Below are 21,853 nucleotides of genomic sequence, written 5' to 3' on the forward strand. Positions count from 1 at the left end.
GTGATAAAAAGCTGCACACCAAAGCATTTGGATCCAATTATCATTCATAGAATGGTGTTGTTTCCCAATTAAAAGTTGCTCTGGTCCTCTGATGTAGTTTTGGGGAGCTGTACACAAATTTAGATTGGTTAACTAAAGAAAGAGTTGAAAGACTGTTGGTTACTGTTGTAGTGCCCATATTCAGAAAGCGTCTCAGAGTAGGAGTGCTGATTTAAGATCAGTTTGGCCTTTTAGATCATAATGATCATGATAATGTGGACTGAGGGGACCTGACTGATCATATATCAGTACTCGTACTCTGAGATACTTTATGAATATTTACCCAGAGACTTACCGCAATGGTACTAAGGAGACAACTCCTATGGAACCGGACACATTATACATCATGACACACAACTTGCATATTAATTCACTTATCCAGAATCATTGACCTTTATTTATCAATAAAAATATACACTAGGGAAAATAGTCTCCTTTTTTAAACAACTTCAGGATTTTGGGGGTTTGTTTTTCTCCAAAAATGTTAATACTTTCCCCCACTTCACTTGTCAGAGCCCAGTGTAAAATTAGTCAATTCCACAACGAAACAAGTTGTATAACTCAAATTAGCTCTGTATTGTTAGGTTAACCTTTAACGGGATTGAAGAGGAGAGATGTTTTACAGGGCTATGGTCTGTTCTGTCTCAGAGAGTTCTGTCTCGAACAGTCTGGACAGTGTGTGACCCTCCGGCTCCCAGTCCTCCAGGTCACTGTAGCTGAGTTCAGGGGGCAGGACCTGGGCCAGCCCCAGAGAGCTGACCGACCCCGTGGGAGAGCCACGGCCCTCGTATGAGTAAGTCTGGAGGGAGTCATAGGGCGGCCCGCTGGTGTCCCTGTCAGCTTCCACCACTTTCTGTCTAATGACATGGTGCATATCCTCTGTATCCAGCAGAACCAGGGATGGGCTCTGGGGCCCACAGGCCATCAGCCAACCCTCCGTCCCAGGCCTTACCTCCCGCCGCAGCCTCCTCCGTTCCGCCCCGGCGGGGTTCCGCAGTGCTGCGATGTCAAACGCCTCTGTGTCCTCCTCGCCCCCGCCCTCGTCGTCGTATGTGACCACGTTCTCCCGGACGTCCTCCTCAGAGATGATTAACGGCTCCTTCTTGCCCTTTTTGCTCCGCAGGATGACAAATAGTACCACGATGGCTGCAGTACAGGACAGAGGAGAGGGGACAAGACCACAGCGACTTACAATATGTCATTACAGGCTCAAAATGCACACCCTATTCTCCAATGCATCGATTTGAGAGTGGAATTGTGGCCTTAGCTGCTGGAAACAAATCAGCCAGAGTTACTCCTGCAGCTGGTGTGAAGCCTTTCATTATCTCTACCTCAAGGCAAGAAGGTCTCTCTCTCTCCCCCTCCCCCAGCTCTGGAGTGTGGCTCTAAGCGGCTGACTAAACACATACACAGGCAAGAATATCTCTCCTTTCCCATCTCTATCCCTCCCTCTTTCTCCCTTCCTCTTTCTCTTTCCCCCCTTCTCTACCATTTTCTCTTTCCTACCATGCCATCTCCACCCGCTCTCTTGTCTCTTACCCAGCAGGATGATGATGCAGAGCAAAATGGCGATGAAGGCCCCGGTGCTCAGGCCTGCTGTGGAGAGGAAGGCCGGGACTCGGCAGGCCTTCACCCTGCTGCTGCCACCTCCTCCTCTCTGGCAGACACACACCCGGAGGTTCAGGGTGGAGGTGCTGCTCAGGACAGGCTCTCCTCCATCCTTCACAACCACAGGAAGTTGGTAGAGATCCTGGTCCGATTGGCTGAACTGACGCCTCCGCGCCATGATGCTGGCAGTGTTGTCTGGAGCAGAATGACAAAATTTAAAATACACTGGATGTGTAATTGTATTGACAAAAAGTCCCTATAAGTATTGATACAAACATTACGACAAAATGTAGTGTATTTTCATCATTTTATCTACTTTTCCAAAATATACCATCTAAAGGAACGTTGCCCTGACCTGTTTTCCCCCTGAAATAACATATGTAACCACAGAGAACAGAAGACCAGTACAACAGATAACTTGCCCTGAGATATGGGGAGTTTTCTCCAACATTGCAGAGGATGCCCATAGTTCCCCATTCATTCCCACTGCTATCTATTAGAAAAGACTGGGGACAGATAGCGACTGCCTCTTCAGGCTTTATTAAAACCGGCCAACAGTATTCTATCCAGCCCAGCACGGCTGTTGCCATAGCTTTTCTCATTCTGGAGAGGCTCTAGCAGATTTTCGTTTTCACGGCCCAGAGCCACGCTTTTGTATGCACAATCACGGCCCTCCTCTTCACAATACAGATTCATTTTCCCCCAGGCGCACAGAGCCATGATAAAGCATGTCACTTGGGATGGTAAGAGACAGGGAAAGAGGGGTGGGGGGAGTAGGAGGGGCCAACCTTCTGGATATCAACAAATGTATTCCAACAGAGCGAGCCCATGGGAAGGTGCATAGGAGGAAGCGTTCATTTACATAGGATTCCTATTGGCATGCAGGGGCGCTGGCCCACAAGCTTCAAGTCAAAATTCATTACTGTACCTCCTCGCCCACTGAGAGGAAACAGGTAAACAAAAAAGACCCAATATATCTCTCCTTCATCCTCCACTTGGGAGACAATAGAATATAAAGCCACCTCCCAGCTTCTTTCTTCCTCCAAATGATTATGATTACAGCAGAGGAAATCATAGATGATTATCTTTCTCTCTAACACATCCTGGAGAGTAAGCTGCTGTAGGTCTGTAAAATTCTACCTCATTCACAAGGCATTTCTGGCAATATCAATCATGACTATCTGTTGGTGAACGTCAGGAAATCATCCAGACTAACCCCAGGGCACTGATTATATATTAAATAATTTTGGAAATCAAAACCTTTCAAAAGCAAAACATAACAACCACATCTACTAGATTCCACAGCCTGAGGGAGCTAGAGTATCCTACTACCACCCAATCAGTGCATTGATGCAGCAGTGTTCCTTTTAGCTCTAGCTGAGGAGTACTACCTGGTGCTCCTGTGTAAACATAGGCATAATGCACATCAGTGGAAATGTGGTTTCACTGAACAAGCGCCTGAGGGAAAACAGGGCCAGTCGGGGAGGGGATAAAAGCTAAGTGTTAGGCTACACCACCACCGAGAGCACAGAGCGCTGATACAAAACTCAGTGGAAGCTCACTGCCTCTGTCTGGCATCTTTCAGGTTTTTGTCATCCGTCTTGGAAGTCTACCTTAATCTCGAGATTTTCCCTGATCTGCCAATGGAGCTATTGAGCTTCCAGACAAGGAAAAAAATTAAAAAACAGTGTTCTCTCTGAATTCAGCCAAGTAGCTTTAAGCTAAAATAAGGACGAGGAAAATGATTGTCTGTTACCAAGGAAACACCCCTGCAGGTCCTTCGCTTTTATATTAAAATATGTCTCGAGGGAGGAGAAAGTGTAAACGGGGCTGTTAGACAACAAACGCCACTAGATATATTTGTGTTTGTAATGCCACTCCAGAGTATCTGACACAAATATCTGTCCACACCCAGAATCCCTGGTGGTGGTTGAACAAAATGTTGTGCACATTTTTTTAATTGCCACACAAAGCCACAATAGCCAGCCTACCTTCGTTGTCCTTCAGGGTGAAATTAGGATTGACTGGAAGGTCAATTGGCAGGGCAAACGAGAATCGTCCATTTGCAAAGTTGTCCTTGTCTGATGGCCTCACTGTCTGGATCACCTGTCAGAGAAGAGGGAGAGGAGTTTGGGGAAGAGAGGGAGAGGGAAATGGGTGTGTGTCTATATGTATGTACAGTATGTGTATATATATATATATATATATATATAGTACCAGTCAAAAGTTCGGACATTCAAGGGTTTTTCTTTATTTTTATTATTTTCTACATTGTATAGTAAAGACATCAAAGCTATGAAATAACACATATGGAATAATGTTGTAACCAAAAAAAGTGTTAAATCAAAATATATTTTTTATTTGAGATTCTTCAAAATAGCCTCCCTTTGCCTTGATTACATCTTTGCACATTCTTGGCATTTTCTCAACCAGCTTCATGAGGTAGTCACCTGGAATGCATTTCAATTAACAGGTGTGCTTTGTTAAAAGTTAATTTGTGGAATTTCTTTCCTTCTTAATGTATTTGAGCCAGTCAGCTGTGTTGTGACAGGGTAGGGGTGGTATACAGAAGATAACCCTATTTGGTAAAAGACCAAGTACATATTATGGCAAGAAAATTTCAAATAAGTAATGAGAAACGACAGTCCATCATTACTGTTAGCCATGACGTTCAGCCAATGCGGAACATTTCAATAACTTTGAAAGTTTCTTCAAGTGCAGTCGCAAACACCATCAAAAGCTATGATGAGGACCGCGACACAAAAGGAAAACCCAGAGTTACCTCTGCTGCAGAGGATAAGTTCATTAGAGTTACCAGCCTCAGAAATTGCATCCCAAATAACTGCTTCACAGAGTTCAAGTAACAGACACATCTCAACATCAACTGTTCAGAGGAGACTGCGTGAATCAGGCCTTCATTGTCGAATTACTGCAAAGAAACCACTACTAATGGACACCAATAATAAGAAGAGACTTGCTTGGGTCAAGAAACATGAGCAATGGACATTAGACCAGTGGAAATCTGTCCTTTGTTCTGATGAGTCCAAATGTGAAATCTTTGTGAGATGCAGCAAAGGTGAACAGATGATCTCTGCATGTGTGGTTACCACCGTGAAGCATGGAGAAGGTGGTGTGATTGTGTGTGGGTGCTTTGCTGGTGACACTGTCTGTGATTTATTTAGAATTCAAGGCACACTTAACTAGCATGGCTGCAACAGCATTCTGCAGCGATACGCCATCCCATCTGGTTTGTGCTTAGCGGGACTATAATTCGTTTTTTAACAGGACAATGACCCAACACACCTCCAGGCTGTGTAAGGGCTATTTGACCAAGAAGGAGAGTGATAGAGTGCTGCATCACATGACCTGGCCTCCACAATCACCCGACCTCAACCCAATTGAGATGGTTTGGGATGAGTTGGACCACAGAGTGAAGGAAAAACAGACAACAAGTGCTCAGCATATGTGGGAACTCCTTCAAGACTGTTTGAAAAGCATTCCAGGTGAAGCTGGTTGAGAGAATGCCAAGAGTGTGCAAAGCTGTGCAAAGGGTGGCTACTTTGTAGAATCTCAAATATAAAAAATCTATTTGGATTTGTTTAACACTTTGGTTACTGCATGATTCCATATGTGTTATTTCATAGTTTTGATGTCTTCATTATAATTCCACAATGTAGAAAATAGTAAAAATAAAGAAAAACCCTGAAATGAGTAGGTGTGTCCAAACTTTTGACTGGTACTGTATATTATGTATATTATATTATGTATATTGATTTAACTTTTGACTGGTACTGTATATTATGTATTTATATATTTTTCTTTATTTTTAAAAATTATTTTCTACATTGTAGAATAATAGTGAAGACATCAAAACTATGATATATATATATATATATATATATATATATATATATATATATACATAGTACATTATGTACTGCTCCACAAGCAGCTAAATATAATAGGAATAAGTTAAGTAAGTCAACTCACAATATACTTTCGTATCATAGTAAAGACTATCTGACTGAACACGTCTTTAACCCTCCCTCCCTTTCTGTTAGCTATTCCATTAGGACGTGCCATTGTTCCACATGCAGCCTTTTTCCAGACAGGAGTATAGATCTGAGCTAGGGTATATGACCTGTCTCTAACAGCATTGTCCCTGATGTATTGTCAGTTCATAAAAAAGACTGGCTTCCGTCAGCAGGTGACCTGAGTGAAAAACTCTCATATGGACAATTCACGAATTGTAGTGGTTACCAGGTACATGCACAGATAGGAGTCTACCTGTGCCGATGTAACAGTATTGCTTCCGTCCCTCTCCTCGCCCTAACCTGGGCTCGAACCAGGGACCCTCTGCACACAACGACAACAGTCACCCTCAAAGCATCGTTACCCATTGCTCCACAAAAGCCACGGCCCTTGCAGAGCAAGGGGAACAACTACTACAAGGTCTCAGAGCAGTTGACATCGCCGATTGAAACACTATTAGCGCGCACCACCGCTAAATAGCTAGCCATTTCACATCGGTTACACATTTGCCCTCCCACTCGCCAAGTGCCCTTGTGGGTGGTGGTATATACGTATATGTGGACACCTGCTCGTCGAACATCTCAGTTGGTACCCACTTTGCTGCTACAACAGCCTTCAGTCTTCTGGGAAGGCTTCCCATTAGATGTTGGAATATTGCTGCAGGGACTTGCTTCCATTCAGCCACAAGAGCATTAGTGAGGTCAGGCACTAAATTTGGGTGACTAGGCCTGGCTCGTAGTCGCCGTTCCAATTCATCCCAAAGGTGTTCGATGGGGTTGAGGTCAAGGCTCTGTGCAGGCTACTGCTCCAGAGTCCAATGGCGGTGAGCTTTACACCACTCCAGCTGACACTTGCATTGCGCATCGTGATCTTAGGCTTGTGTGTGGCTGCTCGTCTATGGAAACTAATTTAATGAAACTCCTGATGAGCAATTTATTGTCCTGAAGTTGCTTCCAGAGGCAGTTTGGAACTTGGTAGTGAATGTTGCAACCAAGGACAAACAATTTTTACGCATTTCAACGCTCGGCGGTCCCATTCTGTGAGCTTGTGTGAACTACCATTTCACCTGTTGTTCCTTCTAGAAGTTTCGACTTCACAATTACGGCACTTATAGTTGACCCGAGGCAGCTCTGGCAGGGCCAAAATTTGACTAACTGACTTGTTGAAAGGTGGAATCCTATGACGGTGCCACGTTGAAAGTCATTAAGCTCTTCATTAAGTCCATTATACTGCTAATGTTTGTCTATGGAGATGGTATGGCTGTGTGCTTGATTTTATACACCTGTCAGCAATGGGTGTGGCTGAAATAGCCGAATCTACCAATTTGAAGGGGTGTCCACATACTTTTGTATATATAGTGTATGTTATGAATTGCAGCCTTTTTTTCATTTCAAGCACCTGCCCTCTGAATGGTCTCTGCACGGCCCTGGTGGCAGTGGTGGAAAAAGTACTGCCATACTTGAGGAAAAGTACTTTTCAAGAATCAAAAGTAAATGTAATTTCAAAGTATATATAAGTATCAAAAGTGTAAATCATTTCAAATTCATTTTTTATTTTACGGATAGCCAGGGGCACATTCCAAAACTCAGACATAATTTACAAATGAAGCATTTGTTTTTGGTTAATCCGCCAGATCAGAGGCAGTATGGATGACCAGGGATGATCTCTTGACAAGTGTGTGAAATTGATCATTTTCCTGTCCTCTTAAGCATTCAACATGAAACGAGTAAAAAATACTTTATTTTCTTTAGGAATGTAGTGAAGTAAAAGTAAAAGTTGTCAAAAAATCAGTTGTAAGTACAGATACCCCCAAAAACTACTTAAGTAGTACTTTAAAGTAGTTTTACTTCAGTACTTTACACCACTGCCTGGTGGTTAATCACCTGGCTACTGTACCTACACTCCACTATAGCATTGTCAGTCTATAAGAAGCATTACTAAACTTTTGGTAGGATACAGTAATACACTAAGCTTTGGAAATTCAGAATTAGCTGTCGAGGCAATGATTGTGTGTGGCCCTAAAAAAAGTACAATTAGTTCTCAACTAAATAATAATTGACTTCCTTTCGATGAACATAACAGCATATTTTACCATACATCAAGCCACATTTCCTGAAAGTTACTTTAATTTAATGTAATTTGTTGCAGTTTCGGAAAAAGAGCCTCGGCATCTTAGCATGCATCATCTGTCGCCTTCAGCCAGCTAACTGATTATATGCTGCAGCCTGTTTAGTAATCTTCATTCAAGGGGAAAAATATGAAGAGAGAATGCTATTGCGATGTGAATCTGAGCAGTCGTGGTTTGCTGGACACGGGCCAAATTTGAATGCGAGATGATAAACATTTTCTGCAATCTGGCTCTGTTGCGCTTAATGCAGCTCCTATCTGCTTGTGGAGAAATTGGTACATGCTGAATAATTTATGGGTTCAAGAGGCTGCAAAAGTCTGCAGCACCACAGATAAATCCATTCCTGATGGTGTCAAACACACAACAAAGGCAGAGAGGGTATGTGTGTGTACTGCGTGTGTGTCTGTGCGTGTATGTCTGTGGGAGAATGTGTGACTGCATGCATGTGAGTTCGTGATAAGAGGTTTTAAAAGACAACAGTTGAAGAAGGGAGAATATGATCTCACGGGAGAGAAGGTGGGAGAGAGGGGGGGAGTAAAGTGGAAAAGAGCTGAAAAGATGGAGGGAGGTGTGTTTAATGAAAGATACTCACCTGTCCTGCCCTGGAGGTTTCACACACAATGATCTCATCATCTCTTGCTATGTAGGGAGCGTTGTCATTTACATCCAACACCTGGATTGTTATAGGAACATGGCTGACGAGACTCGGATTGTCTGAAAATAACAAACAAAAAACCGGAATGAAATAGAACACTTATATTGCATAGCTACTGTCTGTATAACACACTGTATAACACATCTAATAACCCCCTATGTAAAACAAATCTAAAAACTCACGTAGTTACGTTACCGCCTTATTCTAAAATGGATTAAATAGTTGTTTTCCCTTAATCTACACACAACACCTCATAATGACAAAGCACATTTTTTTTTTGCATTTGATGCAAATGTTTTCAAAATAAAAAATGTATATTACGTTTACATAAATATTCAGACCATTTACTCATCTTTGGCAGTGATTACAGCCTCGAGTCTTCTTGGGTATGACACTACAAACTGGGCATACCTGTATTTGGGAAGTTTCTCACAATCTTCTCTACAGATCCTCTCAAGCTCTGTCATGTCGGATGGGGAGCGTCGCTGCACAGCTATTTTCAGGTCTCTTCAGAGAGGTTAGATTGGGTTCAAGTCCAGGCTTTGGCTGGGCCACTGAGGGACATTGAGACTTGTCCAAAAGCGTGTTGTGTTTAGGGTCGTTGTCCTGTCCTGTCCTGAAGGTGAAACGTCGCCCCAGTCTGAGATCCTGAGCGCTCAGGAGAAGATTTTCATCAAGGATCTCTCTGTACTTTGCTTCATTCATCTTTCCCTTGATCCTGACTAGTCTCCCAGGCCCTGCTGCTAAAAAAACATCCTCACAGCATGATTCTGCCACCACCATGCTTCACCGTAGGAATGGTATTGGCCAGGTGATGAGCAGAGCCTGGTTTCCTCCAGACGTGACACTTGGCATTCAAATACTTCAATCTTGGTTTCATCAGACCAGAGAATCTTGTTTCTCATGGTCTGAGTGTCTTTCAGGTGCAAATTCCAAGCAAGCTGTCATTTTCCTTTTCCTGAGGAGTAGCTTCCATCTGGCCACTACCATAAAGGCCTGATTGGTTTCTTTTTGTTTGTACATTTGCAAACATTTCTAAAAACCTGTTTTCACTTTGTCATTATGGGGTAGTGTGCGTAGAATGATGAGAAAATAATAATATTTAATCAATTTTAGAATAAGGCTGTAACGCAACAAAATGAGGAAAAAGTGAAGAGGTCTGAATACTTTGCGAATGGACTGTATATACAGTTGAAGTCGGAAGTTTACATACGCCTTAGCCAAATACATTTATACTCAGTTTTTCACAATTCCTGACATTTAGTCCTAGGAAAAATTCCATGTCTTAGGTCAGTTAGGATCACCACTTTATTTTAAGAAAGTGAAATGTCAGAATAATAGTAGAGAGAATGATTCATTTCAGCTTTTATTTCTTCGCATTCTAGTGGGTCAGAAGTTTACATACACTCAATTAGAAATTAGTAGCATTGCCTGTTAAATTGGTTGACTTGGGTCAAACGTTTTAGGTAGCCTTCCACAAGCTTCCCAGAATACATTGGGTGAATTTTGGCCCATTCCTCCTGACAGAGTTGGTGTAACTGAGTCAGGTTTGTAGGCCTCCTTGCTCTCACACAAAATGTGTTCTGCCCACACATTTTCTATAGGATTGAGGTCATAGCTTTGTGATGGCCACTCCAATACCTTGACTTTGTTGTACTTAAGCCATTTTGCCACAACTTTGGAAATATGCTTGGGTCATTGTCCATTTGGAAGACCCATTCATGAGCAAGCTTTAACATGATGTCTTGAGATGTTGCTTCAATATATTCACATAATTTTCCAACCTTATGATTTTGTGAAGTGCACCAGTCCCTCCTGCCGCAAAGCACCCTCACAACATGATGCTGCCACCCCAGTGCTTCACGGTTGGGATGGTGTTCTTCGGCTTGCAAGCCTCCCCCTTTTTCCTCCAAACATAACGATGGTCATTATGGCCAAACAGTTCTATTTTTGTTTCATTAGACCAGAGGCCATTTCTCCAAAAAGTACAATCTTTGTCCACAAGCTACTTGCAATTGCAAACCGTAGTCTGGCTTTTTAATGGCGGTTTTGGAGCAGTGGCTTCTTCCTTGCTGAGCGGCCTTTCAGGTTATGTCAATATAGGACTTGTTTTACTGTGGATATCAATATTTTTTTACCGGTTTACTCCAGCATCTTCACAAGGTCCTATGCTGGTGTTCTGGGATTTATTTGCACCCATTGAAATGCCTGTCTATGGGAAAATCAAAGGAAATCCTGCCAGATTGCAGTTCCTATGGCTTCCACTCAACGGTCTTTAGAAAGGGTTTCACGAGCCTCCCAGGTGGGGCAGTGGTCTAGGGTACTGCATTGCAGTGCTAGCTGTGCCACCAGAGACTCTGGGTTCAAGCCCAGAACTAGGCGCACAATTGGCCTAGCGTCGTCCAGGTTAGGGAGGGTTTGGCTGGTAGGGATATTTGACTTGACCCATTGCGCACTAGTGACTCCTGTGGCGGGCCAGGCACAGTGCGCGCTAACCAGATCGCCAGGTGCACGGTGTTTCCTCTGACACATTGGTGCGGCTGGCTTCCAGGTAAGATGCACGCTGTGTTAAGAAGCAATGCGGCTTGGTTGGGTTGTGTTTCGGAGGACGCATGGCTATCGACCTTCGTCTCTCCCAAACCCGTATGGGAGTTGTAGTGATGAGACAAGATAGTAACTACTAACAATTGGATACGACGAAATTGGGGAGAAAATGGGGTAAAATAAAAAATGTTAAACATCTGAAGGGTTTCAGGCTTGTTTTTTGAAAAATTAGCTAGAATTTGTAGTTTCTCAAGGTGGCTCTCATTTTGAATGTAGTCTTGTCGCGCGCGTGCATGAGGGCGCGCACTTTATTTATCTGAATCCCTCATTAACATACACCAGTCTCCAGAAAGGTGCGGACTGGTTTTCCCATTAATTATGGTGACTTAACATCATCAGCACAGTGTCAGCTGACATTTATCAGTGGCTAGTTCAGTCCATTAGCTGAACAGTATTGTGCGGAAAAGGGTAAAGGAAAGGGTAATTGCTTAGATAAGCATCAGTGGAAAAAGAGAGGGAAAAGAAAAAATGATTGACCCGACCACCTTCAGCATCACACTATGATGTTACACGCAGCCCCGGCATCAATCCCAGAAGCCACTGCTGGCTGTTCATTTTGGTGAGCCATGTGTTTAATACTGATACATATTATTAAAGTGACATCGTTAATGCATTCAAGCAGGGTCATGAGCATATTTATCCTCCATTTTGAAAGCCATGATAAAGTAATGTTATTTGAAAGAGAAATAAGGGAAGATGATCCTCTGTGTATTATGGTACTTACCAACCTCTGATGCCATCACAGTGATGTTGTGCCAGGCCACATCCTCTCTGTCCAGACTCCGGGTGGTTTTGATCACCCCGTTATTCAAACCAATGGTGAAATACACCTGCTCCTCTTCACTGTGGTCTAAAAAATACCTACATGTAGCAGAGGGAACAATTAAAATAGAATGAATTAAGTGATTTGAATTTAATTGAATTAAAAATCAGATGATGCTGTTGTATCTCTCGTTCGAAACATATCTGACTTTCAACATGCATAGGTAGAAGCTTTGTGTAACGTCTGCTTCCAACTCACACCCTCATCCACATAGATCCCCTGAACACAGCTCACTCTCCAGATCCCACTCACCTGTTCACATACCTGTATGTCATTATCACACACTATTTAGTTCAGTTCTTTGCACCCCATCACTGTGAGGTATTATTTGTTTTGTGACACACATCTTTCGGGGTGCTGTTTTTCCCGTGATTTACGCCTCCCTTGTATGATAGTTTTTGCCTTCCTCACTAACGACGCCTATTCCTTATTGGATTTCCTGTTATCTACATATTGCCTAATCTCCCGGACTACGTTACTAGCCTTTTCCCTGCCTGTACTGTTGCCCTTTTGGACCCTCTGTGTATGACCTTCTGCCTCCTCCTGTGGTCCTTTGCAATTAACACCTGCTGCGCCCTGCGTTTGAAACCAGCTCTCTGTCTCCCCTCTTGTTCATTAAACTTGGATTTTTGTGATGGTGTTTTAAATGCCCACAGAATGTCAGCCACATGCATGTAATTTACCTTACAGGGCTTTTGGTACTGTCAGGGTCCTGAGCCGTCACAGTGCCGACCTCTGTTCCCACGGGGGAGTTCTCGTATACATCCATGATGTAATAGTCTATGGAAAAGACAGGCGGCTCATCCACGTCTCCAATGATGATCCGGAGGGTGGTGGTGTCTTTGAAGGCGCCCAGGTGGGAGAAGCGTGGGTCCCGGTGTGTGTTCACTCCTTCTATGTGAAGCGTGTGGACTTTCCTCTTCTCATAGTTCAAAGGCTGCGGAGGAAACCGGAAAGCAATCCTCTTTTCAAAGTAGTGCTTTTTTTGTCCCGTTTCTGCTAGTATTTGAGAAGGTATGTGGTAACAATGGGTACATACTAATAGTATTTAACATTTGGTTACCTCCTGGCATATTTATTAGGCAATTATGTAATTACCATATTATCTGATTTCCCAGGATATCCTTAACTAACCTGTACCCCTGCACATTGACTCGGTCCCGGTACTCCCTGTATATAGCCTCGTTATTGTTATTTTATTGTGTTACTTAAAAAATAAAAAATAAAACGTTTAATTTAGTAAATATTTCCTTAGCTCTATTTTCTTAACTGCATTGTTGGTTAAGGGCTGTAAGTAAAAGCATTTCACAGTAAGGTCTACACCCGTTGTATTCAGCGCATGTGATAAATATATTTTGTTAACTGATTTGATATCCATCTTTAAAAAAGGGGACTATTACATGAACCATAAGCACAGGTGTTGTTGTTGTGATGGAATGAAGGGGAGCACTGTACTGTACCAGTCTTAGTGATATGATGCCTTCCTTCTGGTCAGTGTCTGTAGTGATGGAGAACATGGCCTTCCCCTCTGCATTGGTTATGCTGTACCTCATCTCTGCATTAACGCCCAAATCTTCATCGTTGGCTTTAATTTTACCCACAGCTTTTCCAATCTTAGCAGACTCTGGAACGTACAGCTGGTAGTTTTCTTTAATGGGAGGAGCACATGAATAAGCAAGAGGTTATTATCTTAGCATGTATGATAAAGCATTTATGAGTAGATGGAGGAATAATTAGCCTACTGTTTATGCATACCAGCTAGCTGTAAATGTGAATACATTGGTTAATGAATCACATTTTCTGCCTGCTTGCAATTCAAAGATCATCTACACACTACATCATGTTTGTATCACTTATAGCCACACCCACATTGGCAAAACATCTATTATAGGCTACAACTTTAGAAGTAACATTTGGCTGTGCATTACACATCAACAGAATCCCTGATTATATGATTCTACTTATAATCGTACATTACTCACGGTACAAGCATCTTTGTGTTTTAAACTCCTATATAGCGTTCGATATAGCGCTATATAAATATTGTGTTTTATTACAGCAGAGAATCCATCTGTAAGGACAAACAGTGAGGTAGAAAAACAAACAGTAAGACGTCTGTCTACATACTCTGGGGGAATTTAGGAGGATTGTCATTGACGTCTGTCAGTGTGACATTGATGGTGGTGGAGCCTGACAACCCACCCACCGAGCCGGCCATGTCTTTGGCTTGGACCACCACAGAGTACCGTTCCCTGGCCTCTCTGTCCATGTTGGCTAGGGCTGTCCTGATGACACCTGGGTAATGATAAGACAATAATGCTCATTATATCACACAAATAACCATAAATAAACATTGTCTGTTAGAGTAGATACTGTATGTATTGATGATAATAACAATAATAATAATTTGGTGGGTGCTTATTATTTTTGTCCTGTTTCACACGTGTATGAATACGCATGTAGGAATTGTAAATTCGTTTTTTGCATATCCCATCTCTCCCTGAGACACCTCTCGGATAGTGGGGTCACAGCCAGGGTCTAGCAGCTGTGGACAATCAGAGATTTTCTTCCTCAACAGCATTATTCCAATTCCAATCTTGGATGGATAAGATGCCGGTCACTTTCATTCAGGTTGAAGGCAGGCAAAGAAAGTCTGACTTGTTGTACAGGAGAAGGAACATTGATTTCTTCAAATTGAGTATCACTTCACATTAATAAATCATTCATAAAGGGTTTCTAAATTCAGCCATAATTACAACCAGCTTTAATACAATGTTCGTCAAAAAACCCTAATGTCTCCATCCCCATGCTTCACCCCTGTGCTGGTTCATTACCCCATTTGATATGCTAACACATAAGCAAGCTTGGCTTACCCCTCTCTGAACTATCAGCTTGCCACCCCCTCCTCTCCTACCTCCTCTCCCTTCAGCCAGACCCGCACCTAAACACTGTGCTCTGGCCAGAGGCACTGCTATGCAGCATTACTCGCTTCACAGCGTTACCAAGGAGAATCCCATCTGCCCTAATCTTACCCTGAAGACTGAACAAGGGCTAGAAGGAAAAGAGAACAGATTGACCATACTGTACATTGTGCACCTGTACAAGAGGAAGGCCAAGGGGACAACAGCCAGGACATAACTCACTCAGTACTGAAAGCAAGGTGTCCTCGGTGGAACATTGGCTGGAACAACCACCACTAAACGGAAGAACACAGGGTCTGACATGCCATAGTTAACTGCGGGTGGTGTCACACTGTGGGGGTTAACTAGTTATTCTGGAACACTCAGGCATTTGTCAGTTAATCCATGTCAGATCACATGGATTACAGTAAGACGACTCGTCTCAAAGAAGGTTATTTCCCAAGCTTTTTGAGATGTGATAACCTTAATTGAAAATATGAGTTAACCCATCCCCCACACATTGAATCAATGAATGTGTGGATTAACCAGACATTCATATTGGTTCTGTGCCCTATATGTTTATCAGGATAATTAGTACAGTATGTCTTGTCAATGAGTACAGTGACATTCAATGGACAAACAAAGAGCAGGATACGTTTACTCAGAACAGAAAGGAGATAACATTTTAGAGCACCTGCGTGAAATGGCTTCACTCCAATGTATGAATGAGTCCTTATAACTTATTTGATTGTCCTTCACATTTTGTAGCGGTTACATCAGCATGCTTTTTACCCTATGTATCCACACTTCAAAAGACCAAGGTTAGCCTACAAGTACATACTTATCGACAAGCTCCCAGTCATTTATTGGGTGAACCACCAACGTTTCAGCAACACTGTGCCTTCTTCAGGGGTAATGTCATGAATGCTTGAACCAGGTTATGTAGACAATAGTGAGGGGTGTGTCATAGTCATTAGGGTGATGTGAATGAAAACAACGTAACTGATAAAAGACAACATTTACAGAATGTTGAATATATTAGGCTATTGTTATCATATTGCAACATAATTAGATATTGTACATAGTAATAGCATCAACGTACATTATTATTTACATACCGATTATTTTATTTAATATACATATTACATATTTCATTGTTTCCATTTCATCTTTGTTAGATGTAATCTTTTGGTTCAACCGTAATGCATGATAATTGGTGATGATGCTTATTATGCATTACGCTTCAATCAAAAGATCACATGTTACAAAGATGAAATGGAAACAATGTAGCAGTATGATAACAATAGCCTAATATATTCAACAAGCTGTAAACTATTGTCTTACTATGGTGATGAGAATGAAAAAAAAATGTAACAATGACACACCCCTCATTATTGTCACTGGGTGCACTAATTGCACTGTTTGTCTACATAACCTGGTTCAAGCATTCATGACATTACCCTGAAGAAGCCACAGTGATGCTGAAACGTTGGTGGTTTACCCAATAAATGACTGGGAGCTTGTCTATAAGTATGTAGGCTAACCTTGGTCTTTTTTTATTTAACTAGGCAAGTCAGTTAAGAACAAATTCTTATTTACAATGACAGCCTGCCTCAGCCAAACCCTAACCATGCTGGGCCAATTGTGCGCAGCCCTATTGGACTACCAATCACGGCTGGTTGTGATACAGTCTGGAAACAAACCAGGGTCTGTAGTGATGCCTCTAGCACTGAGCCTTAGACCGGTGCGCCACTCAGGAGCCCATGTTGGTGGTTTACCCAATAAATTACTGGGAGCTTGTAAGAGAGAGTCGCACACTATAATTTATTTCTATAGCATACAGTTTACTCGCCGTTAGTCAGCACCTCGACCAGCGTTTTTGGGGTGTGCGCCAGCTCATGCTTTTTATCAGTATACTTATACAACCATGAAGGCACTGAAATACAGCCTCCCAAGGCTACAGTTAAATTACTGTATATTGTAACAAAACAAATAAAAACGTTTTTAGAAAACCTTGCCAATGCTATGGTGTATCTTATGGGCAACAATTCACAGGGTTGTTTTCCTTTCAGAAACTAAAACACTCTGTAGCTGGATTCTCAACAAATGACTTGCTGTTCTTTAATGAATGAATGAATGAACAAATGAATGAATGAATGAATGAATGAATGGTGAGAAAATGAGAGAAAGAAAAACATGCTAACAGATAGCTCAACCTGCCAGAACAAATGAATACAGAGAAGTGTTCCGCCCCAGAGAATGTCATAGAGATTGCACCAAACACATTGTGGCCACAAACCACCTGCCTGGACAAGTAAGTTCAGCTGTCAACACACCAAAACCACAAAAATGCTTAAAAGCCTCTCAGTATTCAGCCAGTGGAAGAAGAAAAAAATTGTCTGAACATGAATACACTGAATTTAGCCCGACCAAATAACAGAATTCAGCAAATGGATTATACTCCGGTCTCTCTCCATTCTCATTCTGTCCAGGTTAAGGCATTACCATAGAACCAATTTGTTCATCTTCCATTCTCATTATATGGGAACAATTAGTGCTGGGAATTGCCAGGGACCTCATGATATGATATGATATGATCAACGATTCAGTGCCAATACAATATGTATTGTGATTCTCAGAATTTGAGATATTGTATTGTAATACAATACTGTGAGTTTATATGTTTATATGCTGAAAAGGGACAAGAGAGGGCCATGAGAAAATTCATTTTGATCAGTCATGGAAATAAAAGTGCTGAAAACAAACTGGCTCCCTATTTTTTGTTGTTGAATTTTACCCCCTTTTCGTGGTATCCAATTGTTAGTAGTTATTATCTTGTCTCATCGCTAAAACTCCTGTACGGGCTCGGGAGAGACGAAGGTCGAATGCCATGCGTCCTCCGAAACACAACCCAACCAGCTGCACTGCTTCTTAACACAGCGCGCATCCAACCCGGAAGCCAGCCGCACCAATGTGTTGGAGGAAACACTGTGCACCTGGTTAGCGTGCACTGTGCCCGGCCCGCCACAGGGGTCGCTAGTGCGCAATGAGACAAGGATTTCCCTACCGGCCAAACCCTCCCTAACCCGGACGACACTAGGCCAATTGTGCGTCGCCCCACGGACCTCCTGGTCACGGCCGGCTGCAACAGAGCCTCGGCGCGAACCCAGAGTCTCTGGTGGCACAGCTAGCACTGCGATGCAGTGCCCTAGACCACTGCGCCACCCGGGAGTCCTGGCTCCCTTTTAAAAAATAAGTTGGAGAACAAGCTATGAAGGAAAAATAAGTTTATGGTGCAGGTACTAGCACAAAAATAATATTGCGATATTGTCAAAACGATATGATACGATATATCATAAAAAAATGTTATTATGATATGTAAATGTGCTTATTCCCCCCCCCCCCCATCACTAGGAATAATGTAGTGCCACTGTGACAAGGGATAAAAGGCTGTTAGGGCCATGTTGTTGTGCTGTTTGCTTTCCAATTGACCTTGGGATTCCCCAGTCATTTTCCCTCAGCTCTCAGGACCAGCCAGAGTGGGTGATGTGATGTCTTTGACTTTGCTCTTGACCCAGGGACTCTCAAAGGGACAGCCAATACTGTAGTCCCTTTGCCTCTCTGAGGCACAGCCAAACTACTGTACTACAAGTCTCTTCTCCTCTGGAATCTCTGAAGAGTAGACAATGCCTACTCTGCTTATTTAGCCAAGGCAAATCAGAGTTCAGGTATGTTGTTCGATATACAATAAGAACAATACCAATGATTGATGCAAAGCTGACATTTGCTAATAAGTATTCTAGTGCAATCTGATAAAAGAACATAATACTACATACAAACTGTCAGGCATTTGCCCATTGTTCCTTACAGCATCTTCTGGAGATGTTTTATTTAAAGATCAATATAGCTCAGTATGTTGGCTATAATGCTTTGCCAGATGGCTAGCTTCATTGGAGGGGGTGGGTGGTGAATCAACTACATATTATTAGAGAAGACTGACAGTGAAAATGTAAATATCAATCAAATCCAAAAGAACAGCTGGCAATTCCTTCAATTGATCAAAAGTTAAAAGTTGTATAATCCCTGCTCACTTTAAAATGTATACACGTACCAGCCTTTCAGTAGGTGGACGGTGTCCCCTGACTGCGTGAAAAAAAACACAAAAAAACTTTCCTACTTAAAAGGCAAATGGGAAAGTTGCTGTCCTCCTTACTTTCTACCAGTGGTGTAAAGTACTACTAAAGTCATTTTTGGGGTATCTGTAATTTATTTGACTATTTATATTTTTGACATTTATTTTTACTTCACTACATTCTTAAAGAAAATAATGTACTTTTTACTCCATACATTTGACCTGATACCCAAAAGTACTCATTACATTTTCTATGCTTCCCAGGACAGAAAAATGGTCCTATTCACGCACTTATCAAGACAACACATGGTCATCCTCTGATCTGGTGGGAGACTGACTAAACACAAAAACATATTTTGTAAATGATGTCTGAGTGTTAGAGTGTGCCCCTGGCAATCCAGACATTTTCAAAACAATAAAATGGTGCGGCCTGCTTTGCTTAATAGAAGGAATTTGAAATGATTTATACTTCTTTAACTTTTGATTTTAGCAATTACATTTAGTTTTGATGCTTAAGTATATTTAGAACCAAATACTTTTACTCAAGTAGTATTTTACTGTGTGACTTGTACCTCTACTTGAGTAACTTTCTATTAAGGTATCTATATTTTTACTCAAGTATGACCATTGGATACTTTTTCCACCACTGCTGTCTATGTAACTATATAACAGGAGTATAATGGAGGGAACACCGGCAGCTTACTGTAATTATGTTAGTCAGATCAGGGATGGGTAATCAATGCCATTAAATGCAGGTCTTATTGTGAAATATTCCTCTGGGTCCTTTATTTACACCAGTCAATATTACCTGCCAGACATTTGTTGTCTATTGGAAGATACAGGTAAACTGTTCATGCTGTTTTAGTATCATATCCTCTCAGGCCTTTTATTCAACCTCCTAATCCATGTCAGATTGACTATGCTAACAATCGAGCTTTTTACAGATGTATATGGGTCGATTATACATAAGAAAAGCTTCATGTTTCATTTGCATGCTCACTACGTCCAAATATTGCTTTTTGTAATGGTTATGATTAGCTATGTCTGAAAAGGAAGCATTTTTGTAAATGTGTGTGTGTGTGTGTGTGTGTGTGTGTGTGTGTGTGTGTGTGTGTGTGTGTGTGTGTGTGTGTGTGTGTGTGTGTGTGCGCGCATGCATACATAGGTGTGTGCATGTGTGCTTTTCTGCATGTCAGTGATGATCACTGGTCAGGAGCTGAACACCCTGATCACTCCCTGATCACAGACAGATGATTGTAGTGTAGAGGCAGCTCTGATTCTGCTCTGATTGTAGGCTGAGTGACCGGGTCTCCTGCTGATGGGGCCCCAATAAGCTGCTGGAGAGAGGCAGGAACAGCTGGCATTGCCATGGCTATGGCCCAGTATGCACTGAAGCTGGCATGGCCACAATCCAGCCAGGCTACTTCACATCTATGCCTCAAACCAAATCAGAACCACTCACTCAAGTAGCTAAGCAGTGCAACATGGACATCGATAAAACATACTTTTAAGATGACAAAACTGGACCCATCATAGTGGTTATACCAGTGCTTGGTTACATTCATGGCACATGGGGATGATGGGTGTCAATAGCACTTGAGCATATGTGACGGGAACATGGCTAGGACTATCATCTTGAGTATTGACAGATGGCATATAATACAGTCTCACTGCCTTATTCACTCTGCCTTCTCAACACACATTGACTGTTGAAGCAAAGAAAATAACATGTCTATATTTATTCCTTGTTCTCTTTAGGTGTGCATATCACTGTAACACACACTTATCCAGAGCATCTTAAAGTAGTAAGTGCATCAATGTTTCATACTAGCCCCACACGTGAATCAAACCCACAATCCTTTCATTGCAAGCGCAATGCACTACCAACTGAGCCACATGGGACCCAGGATCAGAATGTACTGCATACAGACACACACCACAGACACATAAACATTTAGCAATTTCTAATCTAACTATTGTTATTACACAGTCTAAGGGATTCAATTCCTTTGGTCTCTACTAAGTTAGGTACATCAGCTTTTATTTTTTTTACACCGTATTTGTGGAACGATTTTCAAAATGTTCTTTAATTGGTTGTTTTGGTGCTTCAAGGGCAATTCAGAAAGCTGATTGAGGACCGTATTAGTGACTAATGTGTTTGTTTGTATTTTTGCTTGCATTTCGTATTTGTATTTAGATGTATGTATTTCTGTATTATCTGTAATTCAGGGCTCATCTGTAAAATAAACATTGATCTCAGTATGTCTACCTGATAAAATAAAGGTGAAATAAAACGTTTTAATATTACATTGACTGGAATCCTTTGAAAAGAATCCTCACAGAATATGTACACTTTATTTACAAAACTATGTGGAAACTCCTTCAAATTAGTGGATTTGGCTATTTCAGCCACACCCATTGCTGACAGGGGTATACAATCGCAAACAAAACCATGCAATCTCCATAGACAAACATTGGCAGTAGAATGGCCTTACTGAAGCATACACTGACATTGAAGACAATTCTGTGCGTCCAACATTTTGGCAACAGTTTGGGGAAGGCCCTTTCCTGTTTCAGCATGACAATGCCCCCGTTCCCAAAGCGAGGTCCATACAGAAATAGTTTTTTGAGATCGGTGTGGAAGAACTTGACTGGCCTGCACAGAGCCCTGACTTCAACCCTATCGAACACCTTTGGGGTGAATTGGAATGCCAACTGCAAGTCAGGCCTAATTGCCCAACATCAGCGCCCAACCTCACTAATCCTCTCGTGGCTGAATGGAAGCAAGTCCCCGCAGCAACGCTACAACATCTAGTGGAAAGCCTAGATGATGTTATAGAAGCAAAGGTGGGACCAACTCCATTTAATGCCCATGATTTTGGAATAACATGTTCGACGAGCAGGTGTCCATATACTTTTGGTAATGTTGTGT

At 42.0% G+C, this 21,853-nt stretch overlaps 1 protein-coding gene across 1 annotated transcript in view; it reads right to left on the bottom strand.

Annotated features, from left to right (window-relative positions):
• Positions 1-408: 408 nt before the first annotated feature.
• Positions 409-21,853, bottom strand: part of LOC109871566 (cadherin-18) — a 72,008-nt gene continuing 50,563 nt past the window's right edge. The window contains exons 5-12 of the mRNA XM_020462454.2: positions 14,017-14,184; positions 13,350-13,537; positions 12,573-12,826; positions 11,791-11,927; positions 8,400-8,521; positions 3,639-3,753; positions 1,579-1,842; positions 409-1,185 (exon numbers count right to left, since the gene is read on the bottom strand). Of these exons, the coding sequence (XP_020318043.1) occupies positions 659-1,185; positions 1,579-1,842; positions 3,639-3,753; positions 8,400-8,521; positions 11,791-11,927; positions 12,573-12,826; positions 13,350-13,537; positions 14,017-14,184 (1,775 nt within the window). The 3' untranslated portion in view covers positions 409-658. The remainder of the gene's footprint in view (positions 1,186-1,578; positions 1,843-3,638; positions 3,754-8,399; positions 8,522-11,790; positions 11,928-12,572; positions 12,827-13,349; positions 13,538-14,016; positions 14,185-21,853) is intronic.

This window comes from Oncorhynchus kisutch, linkage group LG27, assembly GCF_002021735.2.
Source record: "Oncorhynchus kisutch isolate 150728-3 linkage group LG27, Okis_V2, whole genome shotgun sequence".
In the NCBI taxonomy this organism is placed as follows: Eukaryota; Metazoa; Chordata; class Actinopteri; order Salmoniformes; family Salmonidae; genus Oncorhynchus; species Oncorhynchus kisutch.